This window comes from Salmo trutta, chromosome 13 (genome assembly GCF_901001165.1).
Source record: "Salmo trutta chromosome 13, fSalTru1.1, whole genome shotgun sequence".
Taxonomy (NCBI): Eukaryota; Metazoa; Chordata; class Actinopteri; order Salmoniformes; family Salmonidae; genus Salmo; species Salmo trutta.
In genome coordinates this window covers 61,173,173-61,194,510 of record NC_042969.1, presented here as the reverse complement: position 1 = coordinate 61,194,510, position 21,338 = coordinate 61,173,173, and the positions used below count along the sequence as shown (strand labels likewise).

The window sequence follows — 21,338 nt, the reverse complement described above, 5'->3', positions numbered from 1 at the left end:
ATTGACATGTAGACACAGCGCTGTAATAACACAGGTTAGTCACAACACAGGTGAGTCACAAAGCAGATGGTCACGGTGTTTGAGAGAGGAGTGGGGTAAAGTATAGCCACAGAGCAGGGGTTGGAGAAAGGTGTGGTACAGACAGGACAAATGAAGTTACAGTGGAAGGTTATCTCTGTCACAGACAGTTCTGTATGGAGACCCAGGTGGGATGAACTGTGATAAACAACTAGTGCGTCACAGAGCGTCAGACACAGACAGGCAGTGATTGGGGACATTGCCCTGTGTAAGGTGCTGACTTTCAGATGGGATGTTAAACAGGTGTCCTGACTCTCTGTGGTCACTAAAGATCCATGGCACTTATTGTAAGAGTTAACCCTGGTGTCCTGGCTAAATTCCCAATCTGGTCTTTATACTGTACCATCATGGCCACCTAATCATCCCCAGTTTACAATTGGCTGATTCATCTCCTCTCCCCTGTAACTATTCCCCAGGTTGTTGCTGTAAATGAGAACATGTTCTCAGTCAACTTACATGGTAAAATAAAAAAAAAACATGCTGTGATACCTGTTTGGAGTGGAGTGGTCCTCTGTCCTCTTTATCTACACCAGACATTGTTGGTGACTGTTGATGGATATGGGGTGCAGGATGTTGCTATTGTGTTGATCTACTGTGATATTAATAACACTAGCTGTGATCTAGTCAGTCTACACACCAACGTGCCTGGAGTATACTGCTTCACTGCACAAGACTATTGTAGCGGCTTCACTGTGGAGTTGGGATCATCTTGGAACAGGAGGACAGGTTTGGGATCTAAACAGACTTCTATAACAGACTTCCATATCAAATCTGGACTGTCTATGTCTGTAGTGCCAGGTAGTTGAGAATATTTTTGTTCATAGTAGATGGAAAAGAATTGGAATGTGTTTTTGAATTTTATTACATCATCTTCTAGTAACCTATTGATTTTTTTGTGAGAGTGGTGTGTTGGCTGAGAAGTTAGGGGAGTGAGAGGGGTCTGGTGTGTAAGTTGAGGAGTGAGAGAGGAGTGAGACTGAGAGAGAAGTGACAGGAGTAAGTGAGAGTGAGAGAGGAGAGAGTGAGAGAGGAGGGAGAGGGGTCTGTTCTGTTAGTTAGACGAGAGAGGTCTGTCTGCTTCTTTTCATGTGGGTCAGGAGCTCGGAACCAGAGAGGGGACGTCACCCCTCAGGTGTCAGCAGGGTCAAGTCATGATCCCACCACAGGGGTCACCGCTTGGGGTCACCTGTAGGGGACAGGGTTAGGGTTAGGACAGGACAGCTGCTCTGTCAGGAGGCTGCCTGGACATTTAAATTCAGGTTGTGTTGCAGCCCCAGTCCCTTTGATTATTGTGCTGACCACCATATACACTACATGACCAAAAGTATGTGGACAACTGCTCGTTGAACATCTCATTCCAAAATCATGGGCATTAATATGAAGTTGCTCCCCCCTTTGCTGCTATAACACCCTCCACTCTTTTGGGAAGGCTTTACACTAGATGTTGGAACATTGCTGCGGGAACTTTCTTCCAATTCAGCCACATTAGTGCATAAGTGAGGTTGGGCACTGATGTTGGGCGATTAGGCCTGGCTCGCAGTCGGCGTTCCAATTCATCCCAAACATGTTTGATGGAGTCTGTGCAGGCCAGTCAAGTTCTCCCGCACCGATCTCAACAAACCATTGTGTATGGACCTCGCTTTGTGCACGGGGGCATTGTCATGCTGAAACAGGAAACGGCCTTCCCCAAACTGTTGTCACCAAGTTGGAAGCACAGAATCATTTAGAATGTCATTGTATGCTGTAATGTTAAGATTTCCCTTCTCTGGAACTAAGGGGCCTAGCCCGAACCATGAAAAACAGCCCAGACCATTATTCCTCCAGCACCAACCGTTCTCCTGGCATACACCAAACCCAGATTAGTCCGTCGGACTGCCAGATGGTGAAGCGTGATTCATCACTCCAGAGAATGCCTTTCCACTGCTCCAGAGTCCAATAGTGGCGGGTTTTACACCACTCCAGCCAACACTTGGCATTGCTTATGGTGTTCTTAGGCTTGTGTGCAGCTGCTCGGCCATGGAAACCCATTTCATGAAGCTCCCAATGAACAGGTCTTGTGCTGATGTTGCTTCCAGAGGCAGTTTGGAACTCGGAGTGTTGCAACTGAGGACAGACGATTTTTACACGCTATGCGCTTCAGAACTCGGTGGTCCGGTTGTGAGCTTGTGTGGCCTACCACTTTGTGGCTGAGCCGTTGTTGCTCCAATACATTTCCACTTCACAATAACAGCACTTACAGTTGACTGGGGCAGCTCTAGTAGGGCAGAAATCTGACGAACTGACTTGTGGAAAGGAAGCATCCTATGACGGTGCCAGATGGAAAGTCACTGAGCTCTTCAGTAAGGTCATTGTTTATGGAGATTGCATGTCTGTGTGCTCCATTTTATACACCTGTCATCAACGGGTGTGGCTGAAATAGCCGAACCTACTAATTTGAAGGGGTGTCCACATACTTTTGTATAGTGTATCTAGAGAACATAAGACTGTCAGTCCAGGACAGTTTGATCTGCTGGCTTTGCTTTGCTATGATATCTATATTTAGTATGATTTCTAGATTTCTTCTGTTTGACAACTCCATTTTTTTGTAAAACTCAGATAAAAAAAACACAACAAAAATGCAGTGTTGAGACAATAAAAATGACAGCTATGACTTTAAAGGTGCAGTTGTAGAAATACATATCCCATGTCTTCCTGTGCTGATCCCTCTGCTGTCCAGCAGTGTATCCTGACTTGTATTTATTCCACCCCTCTTTGGGCTCTGTGGTCAGGTTATAGAGCTCAAATCCAAGCTGGAATAGTTAGAAGCTTAGAGACCAGACCTCAGATAGTCACAAGGTTTTATGTCGGTCTACCTGAGGGACCAACTATCTATCACCTTAGTACTAGTTCAAGTTCAAGTTTTATTGTTACATACAGTACAGGGAAATACTTAACTTACATACTATCTAACAGCTTTATGGTTTCAATCTCAACTCTGTTTCTGTTTTTTGTTCTTCCAAGAGAACAGCCTTCCATGGTGAGTGCTGCTAGTTGCTGATGGGTGTTTTTGTTATTGACAAAAAACAGTTGGACAAATGGATGGATTTTTTTCCCATAATTGATAAAACAAAAGAGTGAAATGATTCAGTGAAACAGTGAATACCCCCTACCCAACACTCCGTGTTGGACATATTGCTTATTGTTGTTACTCTAACTGACAAGAAATGTTTTCTTGTTCTGTTTCAGAACTCGAGGCGAAGGAGGCGTGTGACTGGCTACGAGCGGCAGGATTCCCCCAATATGCTCAGCTCTTTGAAGGTAATAAACTTAATCACCCAATAATACACCAGAACAATGCTGGCATCTCCGTAGAGCTCCGAGACAGGATTGTGTCGAGGCACAGATCTGGGGAAGGGTACCCCCACACACACACACACACACACACACACACACACACACACACACACACACACACACACACACGCAACAAAGTCATAACAGACCAACTATAAAACAAAAACGGTAGTTTTATTTTGAAACGTAACATCTGTTGTGAAATGAGCTACTGTTGATTTTAGCTTTGTCTAGAATGTCATTGTGTGCTGTAGAATTAAGATTTCCCTTCACTGGAACTAAAGGGCCTAGCCCAAACCATGAAAAACAGCCCCGGGCCATTATTCCTCCACCAAACTTTACAGATGGAACTATTTACAGTTGGAACATTCGGGTTATTGTGCTGACGTTGCTTCCAGATGCATTTTGGAACTCGGTAGTGAGTTATGGAACCGAGGACAGATGATTTTTACACACTACTCAGCACTCAGTGGTCCCGTTCTGTGAGCTTGTGTGGCCTACCACTTTGTGGCTGAGCCGTTGTTGCTCCAAGACTTTTCCACATCACAATAACAGCACTTACAGTTGACTGGGGCAGCACTAGCAGGGTAGAAATCTGACGAACTGACTTGTTGGAAAGGTGGCATCCTATGACGGTGCCACGTTGAAAGTCACTGAGCTCTTCAGCAAGGCCATTCTATTGCCAATGTTTGTCTATGGAGATTGCATGGCTGTATGCTCGATTTTATACACCTCTCAGCAATGAGTTTCTATATGAGGAGTGAATCATCTGGCACAGTCTGGCTTCCTCTTACACTGCCCATCCCTACCCAACCCAACCCTGTCCCATGTTGTGTCCTTTCCATTCCTCTCCTACCCTCTCATGTCCTCTCCTCTCAGGTCCTATCCTCTCCTCTCCCCTCATGTCCTCTCCTACACTCTCATGTCCTCTCCTCTCATGTCCTCTCCTCTCATGTCCTCTCCTACACTCTCATGTCCTATCCTCTCCTCTCATGTCCTCTCATACACTCGCATGTCTTCTCCTCTCATGTCCTCTCCTCTCATCTCCTCTCATGTCCTCTCATACACTCTCATGTCCTCCTCTCATGTCCTCTCCCCTCCTCTCATGTCCTCTCCCCTCCTCTCATGTCCTCTCATCTCCTCTCATGTCCTCTCATACACTCGCATGTCTTCTCCTCTCATGTCCTCTCATGTCCTCTCATACACTCGCATGTCTTCTCCTCTCATGTCCTCTCCCCTCCTCTCATGTCCTCTCCTCTCCTCTTATGTCCTCTCCTCTCATGTCCTTTCCTCTGGCAGTTTCCTTTACAGAGCTGTCCTCAGGAGTCTCAGGTCTACAGCTTCTTTCAACTCACCCATGGAGGGAGGGAGGAGAGAAAGAGAGAAAGAGAAAGACTCAGTTGGGCTTTGGTCTGGATAGTTCCTGGCTAGAGTTACTACCCAAACATGTCCAGCACACTAAAACAAAGAGGTCATGGGAAAAGGTTTTATCATCATGGTTTAGAAGCAGCCAGCACTCCTCACCCCTACTACCCTTTCCTCCTCACCCCTGCTCCCCTCCTCCTCACCCCTGCTCCCCTCCTCCTTCCCAGCACCCTCGGTGCTCCAGGTCTTTTGAAGTGAGAGAGTGTCATGAATCTCTTGGTGACAGGGATTGTAGCCTGTTGTAAAGGAGACACACTGAGTGTGTTTGTATGTGCGTACGTGTGGCTGCATGTGCGATTGTATCAGTGTGTATGGAAAGCCGCAGCTACAATCTCTCCACTGCTATCCACATTATGTCCCCCTGTATTCAGCTCCATACAGCTTGCTCAGTAAAGGAAACAATGTTTACCAAGACTGTAGTGTTTCAGATTTATTTTATTTGATCTTTATTTAACTAGGCAAGTCAGTTAAGAACAAATTCTTATTTACAATGACTGCCTACACCGGCCAAACCCAGACTACACTGGGCCAAGTGTGCGCCACCCTATGGGACTCCCAATCACAGCCAGTAGTGATACAGCCTGGATTCAAACCAGGGTGTCTGTAGTGACGCCTCTTGCACTGAGATGCAGTGCCTTAGACCGCTGCGCCACTCAGGAGCCCAATTCATGTGAAGCTGTTGTATTGAGGTAGACACTGATGAGTAGACTTGAAGATAGAGTATAAAGTAAGTACATTTTGAAATCATTTCACAATTCCTGCCGGCTGCGGCTCCCCCGACCCAGATCTGTCTGAGTGTATTTTGATATCTGTGTTTTTCCTTATGTGACAGACAATGCTGCGTTGCTTTTCATAAAACAGTCAATGATACCACATGAATGCAGTAGGATGTAATATCTGAAGTGAATCTGTGACTGCGTCCCAAATGGCACCCTATTCCCTACATAGTGGACTATGGGCCTGGTCAAAAGTAGTGCACTATGTAGGCAATAAGGTGCCAATTGGGACGGAGCTGGTGTGTTACATAACAGGAGGCCAATACCCAGAGACAGACGTAATGCTGCTACTGCTCAGTGCCGTTATTTGGGCAAGCCCTGTCTCTCTTCATTACCTCTCTCTCTCTCTCTCTCTCTCTCTCTCTCTCTCTCTCTCTCTCCCTCTCCCTCTCCCTCTCTCTCTCTCTCTCTCTCTCTCTCTCTCTCTCTCTCTCTCTCTCTCTCTCTCTCTCTCTCTCTCTCTCTCTCTCTCTCTCCTGGATAGGTCTCTGGAAACAATGTGCTTTCCTTCTCATAGCTGTTCCGTTTCACTTCCTGAATTAAAAAGAGAAGCTGGTTGTGATCTGCCACATGTGTTCCGCCTGCTGCCCTATTAAGGAGCTAGATAACTACTGAGAGGAGAAATGGACTGAACTATTTAAAGTTGTATCTTTAATCTAATAGCAGCAGTTAATCTGTTAATCTGTTTCCTCCTCCTCAGACTCTCAGTTCCCCATCGACATCTCTCATGTGAAGAAAGACCATGACTTTCTGGACAAAGACCTGGTGGAACCTCTGTGCAGGTGAGTGGATTTAACCTGGTTGGATTTTCCATACTGCTTCCATACAAATTGCAGTGTCATTTAGTTGAGGTTGACTGTGTGAGTTTGTATGTCAGTCAGTAAGGTAACGCCAGAGAGAGCTGAGTGTTTGAGCCTCAGGGAAGTGAAATGGATCTACACCGCTTAAACTGACAGAGTGACAATCACTGTGAACAACAAGCAACTCACGCATCTAGGAGTCCTTTACTAGACAGATGTCACAGAAACCTCACACTAACGTTACACAGCCACCAGAAGAAAACAAACAGCACAATAGATTATCCAACCGAGCAGACTAGAGGGGTAGCCAGCTAACTAAAATATTGTGAAATAACTTTTGATTTTCTGGAAAGATAAACTTGAAATGGGCATTCTCTAATTGACTCAACAACCAAAAACACATACAGTGCATTCGGAAAGTATTCAGACCCTTTGAATTTTTCCACATTTTGTTACGTTACAGTCTTGTTCTAAAGTTAATTGAATACATTGTATTCCTCATCAATCTACACACAATACCCCATAATGACAAAGCGAAAACAGGTTCAGAATTTTTTGCAAATGTATTACAAATAAAAAACAGAAATACCTTATTTACATAAGTATTCAGACCCTTTGCTATGAGACTCGAAATTGAGCTCAGGTGCATCCTGTTTCCACTAATCATCTTTGAGATGTTTCTACAACCTGCCTGGAGTCCACATGTGGTTAATTCAATTGATTGAACATGATTTGGAAAGACACACACCTGTCTATATAAGGTCCCACAGTTGACAGTGCATGTCAGAGTAAAAACCAAGCCATGAGATCGAAGGAATTGTCCGTAGAGCTCCGAGACAGGATTGTGTCGAGGCACAGATCTGGGGAAGGGTACCCAAAAAATTCTGCAGCATTGCAAGAACACAGTGGCCTCCATCATTCTTAAATGGAAGAAGTTTGGAACCACCAAGAATCTTCCTAGATCTTTCCGCCCCGCCAAACTGAGCAATCAGGGGAGAAGGGCCTTAGTTAGGGAGGTGCCCACTCTGACAGAGCTCCAGATTTCCTCTGAGGAGATGGGAGAACCTTCCAGAAGGACAACCATCTCTGCAGCACTCCACCAATCAGGTATTTATGGTAGAGTGACCAGACGGAAGCCACTCCTCAGTAAAAGGCACATGACAGCCCACTTGGAGTTTGCCAAAAGGCACCTAAAGAATTCAGACCATGAGAAACAAGATTCGCTGGTCTGATGAAACCAAGATTGAACTCTTTGGCCTGAATGCCAAGTGTCACGTCTGGAGGAAACCTGGCACCATCCCTACAGTGAAGCATGGTGGTGGCAGCATCATGCTGTGGGGATGTTTTTCAGCGGCAGGGACTGGGAGACTAGTCAGGATCAAGGGAAAGATGAATGGAGCAAAGTACAGAGAGATCCTTGATGAAAACCTGCTCCAGAGCGCTCAGGACCTCAGACTGGGGTGAAGGTTCACCTTCCAAAAGGACAATGACCCGAGGCACACAGCCAAGACAACGCAGGAGTGGCTTCGGGACAAGTCTCTGAATGTCCTTGAGTGTCTCAGCCAGAGCCCGGACTTGAACCCGATCTAATTTCTCTGGAGAGACCTGAAAATAGCTGTGCAGCAATGCTCCCCATCCAATCCGACAGAGCTTGAGAGGATCTGCAGAGAAGAATGGGAGAAACTCCCCAAATACTGGTGTGCCAAGCTTGTAGCGTCATACCGAAGAAGACTCATGGCTGTAATCGCTCCCAAAAGTGCTTCAACAAAGTACTGAGTAAAGGGTCTGAATACTTATGTAAATGTGATATTTCAGTTTGTTTTTTATTATTAATTTGCAACAATTTCTAAAGACCTGTTTTTTATGGTCATTACAGGGTTTTGTCTGTAGATTGATGAGGGAATTTAACAATTTAATCCATTTTAGAAAAGGCTGTAACATACATTTTTGGGGGAAAAACTCAAGAGGTCTGAATACTTTCCGAATGCACTGTATATAAGTTTAACTTTCTTAATGAACCAGAAAACCAATAGTTATTTATGGTTGTTTATCTGGGTAACTCACTAATCCTGCTTTGTAGTATACCCCTCTGGGCCTGTTTTTCAAACCTTCTTCCGTCTGGCAAGACTAGTAGTCAAGTTCAACCTCACCATTGTTTACCCTCTGCTATGCCAAGACATGAACTGTCTATGATTGGGTTAAAAACAGCCTTTTAGTTCCCCATGCTGCCTTATGTTGCTATGTTGCTAACTTTCTCCAGAGAGTGTCAGCAAAAAGAAGGGCTTTGTCCCAAATGGCACCCTATTCCTTATATAGTGCACTACTTTTGTCCAGGGCCCATAGGAATCTTGTCGAAATAGTGCACTATATAGTGTGCAATTTGGGATGAAGCCAAAGTAGGAGGAGGGAAAGGGCTGCCTTCACAAATTAACACACTGTGACTCCAAACAACCCTTAAGCAACTAATCTACATTCCAAACTAGCCCTGCAGACAATGCCTCCCAGCTCCCACCTCCCTGTGACTCTGTCTCCCTGTGAGTGTCACCCCCCTACACCATCCTTGACTTCTCAGCTTCTTTATGGTCACCTGGACCCAGAGGAGGCTGGCAAACATGCTGTCTGCCTGTCACCGTGTGTGGTGAGCAGAGGAACCCCTCCTCCCTCCACACTGGCCATGGGGCTGAGAGGAACAGATAGATGTGTCATGCTCTCCACTGCTGTTTTCTCTTTGATCCCTGATTATTCAGGCTCTATTATGCTCAACTGTCAAAACTTTTTTGTCTTTAGAAGAAGTTAGGAGACCTCAACACTCTCTATAGGGTCTACAGGCTCCAACAGCCACTGTAAAGACTATGGGAACTGACCTAGGCTGAGTCTGAAATGGCAACCTATTCCCTATAGTGCCATACATTTGACTAGAGCTCTATGGGCCCTGGTCATAAGAAGTGTACTATATAGGGAATAGGGTACCATTTGGGACACAGAAATAAAGCCCTACTGTATCCTGTTGGCTCCAGAGCAGCAGGAGAAGGCTAGAGGCTAGCATCTTCTAACTCTACTACATCTGAAGCTTTTTACTGTCACAGAATCCACATAAACCCTGCATGGGACAATATCTGGAGTGGTAAAACGTTACGACTGTCACGCCGCAAATCTTCTGTCAAGCGCCATTTTGCTGGCGTGGGATTGGTTAGGAATGTGTTGTCATGTTTACCTCTCGTTCTTGTTGTTGTCGTTGTTGCTTTAGGCAGGGCAGCTTGTTGGCCTGAGTGTTTCTGTGTCATTTACCTTTGCAGTAGGCCAGCCTCCCCTACTCTCTGCCAGGCTAGGTGTCCCACAGACCCCTACTCTCCTACTCTCTGGCAGGCTAGCTGTCCCACAGGCCACTACTTCACTACTCTCTGGCAGGCTAGCTGTCCCACAGGCCACTACTCTCCTACTCTCTGGCAGGCTATCTGTCCCACAGGCCACTACTCTCCTACTCTCTGGCAGGCTAGCTGTCCCACAGGCCCCTACTCTCTGGCAGGCTAGCTGTCCCACAGGCCACTACTCTCCTACTCTCTGGCAGACTAGCTGTCCCACAGGCCTCTACTCTCCTACTCTCTGGCAGGCTATCTGTCCCACAGGCCCCTACTCTCTGGCAGGCTAGCTGTCCCACAGGCCTCTACTCCTCTACTCTCTGGCAGGCTAGCTGTCCCACAGGCCACTACTCTCCTACTCTCTGGCAGGCTAGCTGTCCCACAGGCCACTACTCTCTGGCAGGCTAGCTGTCCCACAGGCCACTACTCTCCTACTCTCTGGCAGGCTAGCTGTCCCACAGGCCTCTACTCTCCTACTCTATGCCAGGCTAGCTGTCCCACAGGCCACTACTCTCCTACTCTCTGGCAGGCTATCTGTCCCACAGGCCACTACTCTCCTACTCTCTGGCAGGCTAGCTGTCCCACAGGCCTCTCTACTCTCTGGCAGGCTAGCTGTCCCACATGCCCCTACTCTCTGGCAGGCTAGCTGTCCCACAGGCCACTACTCTCCTACTCTCTGGCAGGCTAGCTGTCCCACAGGCCACTACTTCACTACTCTCTGGCTGGCTAGCTGTCCCACAGGCCTCTACTCTCCTACTCTCTGGCAGGCTAGCTGTCCCACAGGCCTCTACTCTCCTACTCTATGCCAGGCTATCTGTCCCACAGGCCTCTACTCTCCTACTCTTTGCCAGGCTAGCTGTCCCACAGGCCACTACTCTCCTACTCTCTGGCAGGCTAGCTGTCCCACAGGCCACTACTCTCCTACTCTCTGGCAGGCTAGCTGTCCCACAGGCCCCTACTCTCTGGCAGGCTAGCTGTCCCACAGGCCTCTACTCTCCTACTCTCTGGCAGGCTATCTGTCCCACAGGCCACTACTCTCCTACTCTCTGGCAGGCTAGCTGTCCCACAGGCCTCTACTCTCCTACTCTATGCCAGGCTATCTGTCCCACAGGCTACTACTCTCCTACTCTCTGGCAGGCTAGCTGTCCCACAGGCCTTTACTCTCCTACTCTCTGGCAGGCTATCTGTCCCACAGGCCACTACTCTCCTACTCTCTGGCAGGCTAGCTGTCCCACAGGCCTCTACTCTCCTACTCTCTGCCAGGCTAGCTGTCCCACAGGCCACTACTCTCCTACTCTCTGGCAGGCTATCTGTCCCACAGGCCACTACTCTCCTACTCTCTGGCAGGCTAGCTGTCCCACAGGCCTCTACTCTCCTACTCTCTGCCAGGCTAGCTGTCCCACAGGCCACTACTCTCCTACTCTCTGGCAGGCTAGCTGTCCCACAGGCCTCTACTCTCCTACTCTCTGGCAGGCTAGCTGTCCCACAGGCCACTACTCTCCTACTCTATGCCAGGCTAGCTGTCCCACAGGCCCCTACTCTCTGGCAGGCTAGCTGTCCCACAGGCCCCTACTCTCAGACTGGAGAGAGTGACTAAGAAGGAGCAGGGACATGAAGTCTGTGTGTGGCTGGAGAAGCAGCAGAGACTAGTCCATTAGCTGTTGATGGAGAATCTCTGTGAACCACAGCGCCTCAGCAGTCTTCACCAATTAGGTCCCTGTCAGGGAGAGAGAGGCCAGAAGCAGACGGACTGGCAGGGAGATAGAGCGAGAGAGGCCAGAGAGCATCTGTCCATTAACATTAAGTTATTAGCCACAGTTAGCAGGCATGATTAGGTTTGTTCTGCCCTTGCTGGGTAGTTGTCAGCCCCACAGTCATTTAACTCCTGGACTGGAGAACTGACTGTGTCTATTCCTGGTGACTTCTCTTGAAGAGAAGGAGGATCTCTGAGATTGTTATTGTTTACATCCACCTGGCTTGTTTCTCTTCCAGACGACTCAACACCTTGAACAAGTGTGCCTCTATGAAACTAGATGTCAACCTTCCTAAGAAAAAGGTAAGTAGAGGTTTTAATTATTATAATATTATTCTATATTATGACCGTTATGATCCTGTTCAGTTGCACAGTGATATTGTATACCAGCTTTAGTCAATGCAAGGCTATTATGTATACTTTTCTAAGGTATTATGGTAATAATTACTGAGGATATCGGCCAAGTAGTAGTCCTGTAACAACAGGACTCCTCCTCCTCTTACCCCTCTATCCTTCCATCCCTCTTTCCTTCCATCCCTCTAACCCAGGTCCTGTGATATGTGAGATGTGACCATTGTCGTATTCCCTAAAGGGTGTACTACTTTTAACCAGAGCCCTATTAGCCCTGGTCACATGTAGTTTACTATAAGGAATAGGGTGCCATTTGGGACGCACAAATCACCTCTGTTGTTTCAACTTCCTTCAGTGTGGAGGGAAGTCCCTCTAGGCTTCAGGACATTTCCGATTGGTTTATTCATGGCTGTAAAACCAGATTAGGAGGTTATATCATCATGATTATGTGATCGATGTATAGAACTGTAATGTGATTATAACTGAACAGACACATCCTCTGGCTCCGTTGTTAACTGTCAGGAAAATGCAGATGACATTTGTCTCTCCTTCCTGGAACAGATAGAGATACAGATAGGCTGTGATGTTACACCCTCACAGATCTCACAATATCTAGATACAGCTGTCCCATCAGCTTATAACTACAACCAATCATTCGGATTGTGTCTTGTTACCATGTGTTGATAACAGTGTACTAGCAGTGCTATGTGTCTTCTCTCTTCCTGTGTGTCCACAGTGAAGACTCGGATGAGTGTGTTTATGTAACTGTTAACTGGTTTAGATTTCTACCTGACTAGGTGATCATGTGTTGATAATTGATTTTGTGTCGTCTTACTGTGTATTCAGAGTGAAGACTCTGATGAGGAGGACCTGTTTGCCATCAGTGACAAATGGACGTTTGAGTGGACGAGCCGCCGCTGGTCCAGACTAAAGGGGGAGGGGCGGAGTCCCAGGGAGGGGCGGGGCCTGCGGAACACTACCAGTAGCGAGAGTGTTCTAACTGACCTCAGCGAACCAGAGGTCTCATCTCTCCACAGTGAGAGCAGTGGGGGGAGTGGCCACCAGGCTGTGAGCACAGAGGACTCAGACTGCTCTAACCGGAACTACTCCGACTCTGCAGCCATGCCTGAACCTGACTCCACCTCCCTTACCCTGCCACACCTCCCTAAGCACCTCCCCTATTACGGCTCGCTGCCCACCAAAAACGACCGCGCCGGACGGACCCGAGCCAAGGACTTCCTGCGCCGCATGGAGACGCTACGTTCCCGGGGCACGTTGGATAGGGGGCGGAGCAAAATGCTGGTTATCAGCGCTCCGGTACTGCAGATGGAGCCGCAAGCCCTGAAGACGATGCCCTGTGTGGAGATCACCAATGGGGACGGGTCGGGGGCGGAGGTACCCACTGGGGGACCAATCCTAGGGCTAACCCCCCAGTGCCCCTCCAGCAGTGAGGGAAGCCACTCCAGCGGCAGCACCGTCTCCTCCCCCAGTCTGAAGGAGAGGAAGCCCCACTCCCAGCGGACGGACCGGTCCAACGCCAAGCGCAGTGGCATGTATCTGGAGGACTTGGCCGTGTTCTCCAGCCTGCAGTGGAACAGTGGAGTGGCCGAACACAACCGGCATAACGAGTACCGCTCCTACGAGGACCTGGTGGTCCACATACCCAAAGACCACAAGCCTGGCACCTTTCCCAAGGCCCTGTCCATAGAGAGCCTCTCCCCCACCCCGGGGGCCTCCGTCCCCTGGCACAGCGGCAGCCTCAACCCCCTGGAGCCTCAGTCCAACCCCAACCCCCGACCTAACTCTAACCCCAGGGAGTTCCACCCCCGCCCGGCCACCCAGTTCTGCCCACGGGGCAGTAGGATCAGTGTGTACGACAACGTCCCTGGGTCTCACCTCTATGCCTCTACTGGAGACCTGCTGGACCTGGAGAAGGAAGACCTGTTCCCCCACATGGATGACATCCTGCAGCACGTCAACGGCCTGCAGCAGATAGTGGACCACTGGTCCAAGAACATGCTGCCCTCTGCAGGCATGGACGGACAGGGGATCCAGCCTGCAGGTTTGCAGTCTTCCAGCCAGATCACACTGGACTTTGAGGGGACGTCTGTTCTGGAGGGACAGAGCACAGCCAGTGACAGGGACAGAGATGGCGTGTCCCTCATTGAGACTCACTGTACAGGACACAGAGAGAGGAGGGACTCAGGGGTGGGAGCATCACTAACCAGACCCAACCGGTAAGAATCATAGTCCTCAAATGGTTATTAACATCTCAGTGTTTAGTTCCTTGTAGAAATCATTATCCTGTCCTTATTTCCATACTGATACTAAATACTTACTCAAAACGTCCGTCTTTTCGAGGTGAAGTCTTGACATCATTGTCAAAGGTTGCATCCCAAATAGCTCTCTATTTCCTAGATAGTGCACCTTTTCCCTGCATACTTTCCCTTTGGGGGATCTGATCAAAAGTAGTGTGCTATATAGGGAATAGGGTGCCATTTGGAACATATATTAACTGTTGTCCTCTCTCTCTATGTGGCATTAGTCTGCGATGGCCCAGCTTCCAGATGTCCAACCGGCTCAGCCACTCAGTGGCCTCGCTCCAGATCACCAACCAATCAGCAGGCCAGCTCAGCCTGCTGCAGAAGTTCTCTCTCCTCCGCCTCACTGCCATCATGGAGAAATACTCCATGTCCAACAAACACGGATGGACCTGGTGAGTACAATCAATCAATCAACCAATCAATCAATCAATCAACCAACCAATCAATCAACCTAAGCTTGTCAAGGTTGAACCCTATTCCTGTGTGTGTGACTAGGCATGGGACTCATCCTGTGTTGTCTCTCTGTCAGGTCGGTTCCAAAGTTCATGAAGAGGATGAAGGTTCCAGACTACAAGGACAAGAATGTGTTTGGTGTTCCTCTGATTGTTCACGTCCAGCGCTCTGGTCAGCCCCTCCCCCTCAGCCTGCAGCAGGCCCTTCGATACCTCAGGAGCCAGTGTCTAGACCAGGTCAGTCTCTCTCAGTTAAACTGTGTTACAATAGACTGTCAGTCTCTCTCTGTTAAACTGTTCTATAGCAGACTGTCAGTCTCTCTCTGTTATTCTGTGTTACAGCAGACTGTCAGTCTCTCTCTGTTATTCTGTATTACAGTAGACTGTCAGGCTTTCTCTGTTAAACTGTTCTATAGCAGACTGTCAGTCTCTCTCTGTTATACTGCATTACAGTAGACTGTCAGTCTCTCTCTGTTATTCTGTGTTACAGTAGACTGTCAGTCTCTCTCTGTTATTCTGTGTTACAGTAGACTGTCAGTCTCTCTCTGTTATTCTGTGTTACAGTAGACTGTCAGTCTCTCTCTGTTATTCTGTGTTACAGCAGACTGTCAGTCTCTCTCTGTTATTCTGTGTTACAGTAGACTGTCAGTCTCTCTCTGTTAAACTGTTCTATAGCAGACTGTCAGTCTCTCTCTGTTAAACTGTTCTATAGCAGACTGTCAGTCTCTCTCTGTTATTCTGTGTTACAGCAGACTGTCAGTCTCTCTCTGTTATTCTGTGTTACAGTAGACTGTCAGTCTCTCTCTGTTATTCTGTGTTACAGTAGACTGTCAGTCTCTCTCTGTTAAACTGTTCTATAGCAGACTGTCAGTCTCTCTCTGTTATTCTGTGTTACAGTAGACTGTCAGTCTCTCTCTGTTATTCTGTGTTACAGTAGACTGTCAGTCTCTCTCTGTTATTCTGTGTTACAGTAGACTGTCAGTCTCTCTCTGTTAAACTGTTCTATAGCAGACTGTCAGTCTCTCTCTGTTATTCTGTGTTACAGTAGACTGTCAGTCTCTCTCTGTTATTCTGTGTTACAGTAGACTGTCAGTCTCTCTCTGTTAAACTGTTCTATAGCAGACTGTCAGTCTCTCTCTGTTATTCTGTGTTACAGTAGACTGTCAGTCTCTCTCTGTTATTCTGTGTTACAATAGACTGTCAGTCTCTCTCTGTTAAACTGTTCTATAGCAGACTGTCAGTCTCTCTCTGTTATTCTGTGTTACAGTAGACTGTCAGTCTCTCTCTGTCGAACCGGTCACTCGGTCAGTGTCTAGACCAGGTCTGTCTGTCTGTCTGTCTGTCTGTCTGTCTGTCTGTCTGTCTGTCTGTCTGTCTGTCTGTCTGTCTGTCTGTCTGAACGTTCTGCTCTACTCGGTCTGCAGGTGGGCCTGTTCCGTAAGTCTGGTGTGAAGTCTCGTATCCAGGCGCTGAGGCAGATGAATGAGTCGTCTCCTGATGATGTCAGCTACGAGGACCAGTCAGCGTACGATGTAGCAGACATGGTCAAGCAGTTCTTCAGAGACCTGCCTGAACCTCTACTGACCAGCAAGCTGGGAGAGACCTTCCTACACATCTACCAGTGTAAGGACTGATACACACAGGCACATACACACATGCTTACACACATGCACACACACACACACAGTCTTGTACAGCTGACGTTTTTGGGACACACAATTCAGTCCCATTCAAAATCTTATTTTCCCTAACCCTAAACCTAACCCTAACCCGTACTCTTACCCTTACCCTTACCCTAACCCTAACCTTAACCCAAAAACCTAACCCTAACCCTAAACCTAACCCTAGCTCCTAACCCTAACCCTAAATCTAACCCTAGCTCCTAACCCTAACCCATAACGTAATTCAAATACTAATTCTAACCTTAACCCTAAACCCCCTAGACCCCCTAAACCCCCTAGACAGACAGACAGACATACAGAAAAATCATACTAAAGTCTCTCTCCATTGCTCATGGTTGGATAGTTCAACCCTCCCTCTATCCCTTCCTCCCACTCCTCCCTCCAGATGTTCCTAAGGACCAGCGGTTGCAGGCTGTGCAGGCGGCCATCATGCTGATGTCAGACGAGAACAGGGAGGTGCTACAAATGTTGCTCTGCTTCCTGTCTGACGTCACTTCCTCTGTGGAGGAGAACCAGATGACTCCCATGAACATCGCTGTGTGTCTGGCCCCGTCCCTGTTCCACCTCAACATCCTGAAGAAGGACAACCTCTCACACAGGTACACTACACCACAAACACACAGGCACATCACCTGATCAGCTGTAAAGTAGAACCAAATGAGGAAGCTTGGACTGTCACTTCAGCAGTGTCTATAATGGACTAATGCAACTATAACCCACTTGGTCTAGTATTTCCTATATAAAGTATGCCCTCCTATTAGACTCCCCAGTGATGATGTCCTCCTAATTAGGTCTCTGTGAAGACTGATTTTAACTAGGTGGGAGTCTGGCTCAGGCATCAGGGGTTACAGTAGACTGGCTATCTGGTTCTGGGTGGTTTTTATGAAGAAGGTTCTGGAGTTCCAGGGTACTCTTTAAAACACTTTGTTTTATGACATCATGCTGTGTACAAACAGTAACCTCTCATTTAACTAACTGGTGGAACTGATTCTTTAAGGATTACAGGATCAAAGGGATAGCATGCAGAGAGAGATGTTGAGATGACAGAGAGGAGGGAGAGGAGAGGGAGAGGATGGCAGGGAGAGGCGAGAGAGAGGGAGAGGATGACAGGGAGGAGGGAGAGGAGAGAGAGAAGAAGAGGATGGCTGGGAGGATGGAGGACAGGAGAGAGGGAGAGGATGGCAGGGAAGGAGGGAGGACAGGAGAGAGAGGGTTAGGAGAGAGTTAGAAAGGCAAGGAAGGAGGGAGGACAGGAGAGAGAGTGTTAGGAGAGAGAGAGGGTTAGGAAGGCAGGGAAGGAGGAAGGACAGGAGAGAGAGGGTTAGGAAGGCAGGGAGGAAGGAGGACAGGAGAGAGAGGGCTAGGAGAGAGAGGGTTAGAAAGGCAGGGAAGAGGGAGGACAGGAGAGAGAGGGTTAGGAAGGCAGGGAAGGAGGAAGGACAGGAGAGAGAGGGTTAGGAAGGCAGGGAGGAAGGAGGACAGGAGAGAGAGGGCTAGGAGAGAGAGGGTTAGAAAGGCAGGGAAGAGGGAGGACAGGAGAGAGAGGGTTAGGAAGGCAGGGAAGGAAGGAGAACAGGATAGAGAGGGCTAGGAGAGAGAGGGTTAGGAGCTGTGACAAGTGGGTGTCTCAGCTGCATGGGGGACTCTGTTTATCTAGGGGGCTGGGAGGGAGGTTAACTAGCTGTATTCAGTGGGAGAGAGGGAAGAGGTTAATGTGTTCATTGAGCACCTCGGCTGATTGACTCTTGCTGCTGTGTTCATAATTGTCTCATTACCCATGATCCTTTGCTGTGTTAATAACTGTTACCCATCATCCTCAGGGCCATGCAGAGGAAGTACACGACAGGCCGGCCCGACCAGAAGGACCTGAATGAGAACCTTTCCGCGACGCAGGGACTCGCCCACATGATCATAGAGTGCAACCGACTGTTTGAGGTAATAGACCTGAATAGAATACAATAGAATACTTCATTAATAATCAACAATGTTACTAAGATGCCTTAGATAAATTGGATGTCATAAAATGTTATAAGCCTCATTATAAAACATTATAAAGGCTCATACCTGCTGACAGGTAAGATATAAAGCATTATACCTTCAGCCTTTTAAGTGTTATCGAACCATTTAAAAACATTGTTTTGTCATTTAGAAGACGCTCTTATCCATAGCGACCTGATCTCTGATTGATCTTTCTTATCCGACCAATCAGATTCCTCATGAGATGGTGACTCAGTCCAGGAACTCGTACGCGGAGGCGGACCTTCACGCTCCCACCTTAGAGGAGCTCTGTAGACAGCAGGAGGAGGACGATGCGTCCTACCAGACAGAGGCCAGACCCTGCCAGACACACACAGAGACCAGACCGCAGAACCTGTACCAGAGCTATGTAGAGAGCAGGCTCCAGGAGCTCCTGAAGGAGGTCAGAGAGAAGGCTAAGGGCTGGGTGTCCTGCACCAGCTCAGACAGCACTGAGCTCTACTGTAAAAAGGTGGGTGATGGGAACCCTTTGCGGCGGTGGCGTGTGGTGGTAGAGGTGGAGGCCCCTCCCTCGGTGGTGTTGAACCGTGTGTTGCGAGAGCGCCACCTGTGGGACGTGGACCTGCTGCAGTGGAAGGTAGCTGAGACTCTGGACAGACACACTGAGGTGTTCCACTATGTCCTCAACCGCATGCCCCCACACCCCAGCAGAGACTTCCTGGTCCTACGGTGAGTGTGTGTGTTTGCGTTTTTGCATTTAGAATTTTGACGTTTACATTTCAATTCAACTCAGTTTGTTGTTCCTGTAGAGCTCACATCAACCTAAAGCCCTGTCGGCTCTAGCTGTGCTGAATGAAGCTGACTTTGTCTGTCTTTCTCTGTCTCTTTCTGTAGGTCATGGAGGACTGACCTTCCCAAGGGGACGTGTGCATTGGTGTGTGTGTCTATAGAACATGAGGACTGTCCCCGGGTTGGTGGGGTAAGGGCCGTGGTTCTAGAGTCTAACTACCTTCTAGAACCCTGCGGCTCTGGGAAGTCCAGACTCACTCACATCTGCAGGGTGGACTTCAAGTGAGTCCACACATAACATACCTTAGCATATACTGTATAAATAGAACGTTAATTTCCGAAGATTGTGTCGATGTGTGTGTGAATCTGACTGTGTTGTTGTGTTTGAACCTGACCGTGTTGTTGTTGTTGTTCCAGAGGGCGGAGTCCAGAGTGGTACAACAAGGTCTTTGGTCACCTCTGTGCTGCTGAAGCTGCTCGCATTCGCAACTCCTTCCAACCAATCAGCACAGAGGGGCCAGAGACCAAGATCTGACACTAGAGTCTTCCATCCATAGAGCTAGACCCACACATACCTGGAGGGAACTAGACCCAACCTGGCCTGGCCTAGAGCTAGTTTAAACGAGTTGGATTTGTAACCTCACTCCCCAGCCTGAAATATCTCCACCCTCACTATCGAACTGCTAACTTTTGGGTAGCGTAGTTGGCTAAGACGTTGTCAAGATGCTAGTCACCTGTGTTTGCTAGACAGAGGATGCAAGATCAAGGACAAGTAAGGATTTGTGAGTGAGGAAGCTATACCGAGAAAGCACAGTGTTACACTAGACGGAATGATGTCTGGAGCTACAGTGGGTGCTAGAGGAGGACTGAGAGGAGGAGTATATATTCATAGTCCTGAAGCCAATAGGCAGAGCTGAAACACTAAACCAGCGGATGGCCGCCCTTTGGCCTCTGACCACCGAACATCGGTCATCATTTTCTATTTATTTCCCGACGATTCTACATGTTTAATCGCCACCGTTTGTCAACCTCTAGCAGGTGTGTGCGGCCAATGTTCATGTTGGTCTGTCTTGAAATGTGATGCCAGAACACAGACTAAAGAGAGTATGGAGCTTTCTGGACTGTCTACACAATTACACAACAAGATCTCCTTAGGTGCTGGACGTTATTAAGACGTTATTATGATGTTATTATGACATGTATTATTATTATTATTATTATTTGTATTATTATGACCGAAAGGGGAACAGAATGATCCTGCCAATGTCCATTAGTATTTAGTATTAGAGTTATGTCTAGGACATTTAAGCTCTTTAAAGCTTCTGGAAAGCTGTATATTATTTTATTAATGTAAAATGTCATGCTTTATGTAAGATATGCTATATGTGCACGCATGTGTCTGTATATATATCTGTGTGTGTGAAAACATACATACAAATATACTAGCTGTATATACTGTATAATTGAAAGGCTTAATGCTACAACCTGCGTTGTGTCATTGTTATTATAATTCATTTGGTACTAATCTGTAAACTGGTTTTACGGTGCTTCAACAGTACTGTGTGTTTCTGAATGGGTGTAATGTTATTCAATGTGACCTTATTGTTTAAGGTTGAAAACATGTCTGCGTCCTAAATGGCACCCTATTTCCTATATATTGCACCACTTTTTACCAGAACCGCAATGGGGCTCTGGTCAAATGTAGTGCACTATATAGGGAATAGGGTGCCATTTGGGATGGAGCCTATGTGACTCAGGTTTGATCTCCAGACCTGCTGTAGAGAGCTGGCTGGACTGAGCTTCAGTTTAGTTCCAGAGACAAGATTTTTTAATTAAACAATGTAAAAAAAAAATACAAATGTTTATATTGCGTATTTTTACACAGACAAATTCAATTAGAATGGATTAGAATAGAAACTTAATTGCTCTAAGGGAATTTGATTAATTGAAAGTCGCTCTCTCTTCACTCCATTTGCAGTTTGTTTATTTGTATGTTGTATGTTCCGCTATTCAACACTTCACCTCACGTGGTGTTCTCTACTTCACATCCCAAATGGCACCCTATTCCCTACATAGTGCACTACTTTTGACCAAAGCCCTGGTTTAAAGCTGTGCACTATATAGGGACTAGGGTGCCATTTGGGACGTATTATATGCCTTTACTCTATACCACCCTGCATCCCAGTGCTGGCTTCACTCTGAAGCTAAGCAGGGTTGATCCTGATCGGTCCATGGATGG

At 47.6% G+C, this 21,338-nt stretch overlaps 1 protein-coding gene across 10 annotated transcripts in view; it reads left to right on the top strand.

The window, feature by feature from the left end:
* Positions 1–20,954, top strand: part of LOC115206232 (stAR-related lipid transfer protein 13) — a 114,089-nt gene extending 93,135 nt beyond the window's left edge. For all 10 annotated transcript variants that reach the window (XM_029772954.1, XM_029772953.1, XM_029772952.1 and 7 more), the window contains 12 exons: positions 3,304–3,375; positions 6,313–6,394; positions 11,764–11,827; positions 12,722–14,112; positions 14,421–14,591; positions 14,729–14,888; positions 16,076–16,274; positions 16,719–16,932; positions 18,154–18,268; positions 18,543–19,039; positions 19,205–19,381; positions 19,517–20,954. In XM_029772954.1, coding sequence (XP_029628814.1) covers positions 3,304–3,375; positions 6,313–6,394; positions 11,764–11,827; positions 12,722–14,112; positions 14,421–14,591; positions 14,729–14,888; positions 16,076–16,274; positions 16,719–16,932; positions 18,154–18,268; positions 18,543–19,039; positions 19,205–19,381; positions 19,517–19,634 — 3,260 coding nt within the window. In that variant the 3' untranslated portion in view covers positions 19,635–20,954. The remainder of the gene's footprint in view (positions 1–3,303; positions 3,376–6,312; positions 6,395–11,763; positions 11,828–12,721; positions 14,113–14,420; positions 14,592–14,728; positions 14,889–16,075; positions 16,275–16,718; positions 16,933–18,153; positions 18,269–18,542; positions 19,040–19,204; positions 19,382–19,516) is intronic.
* The last annotated feature ends 384 nt before the right edge of the window (positions 20,955–21,338 follow it).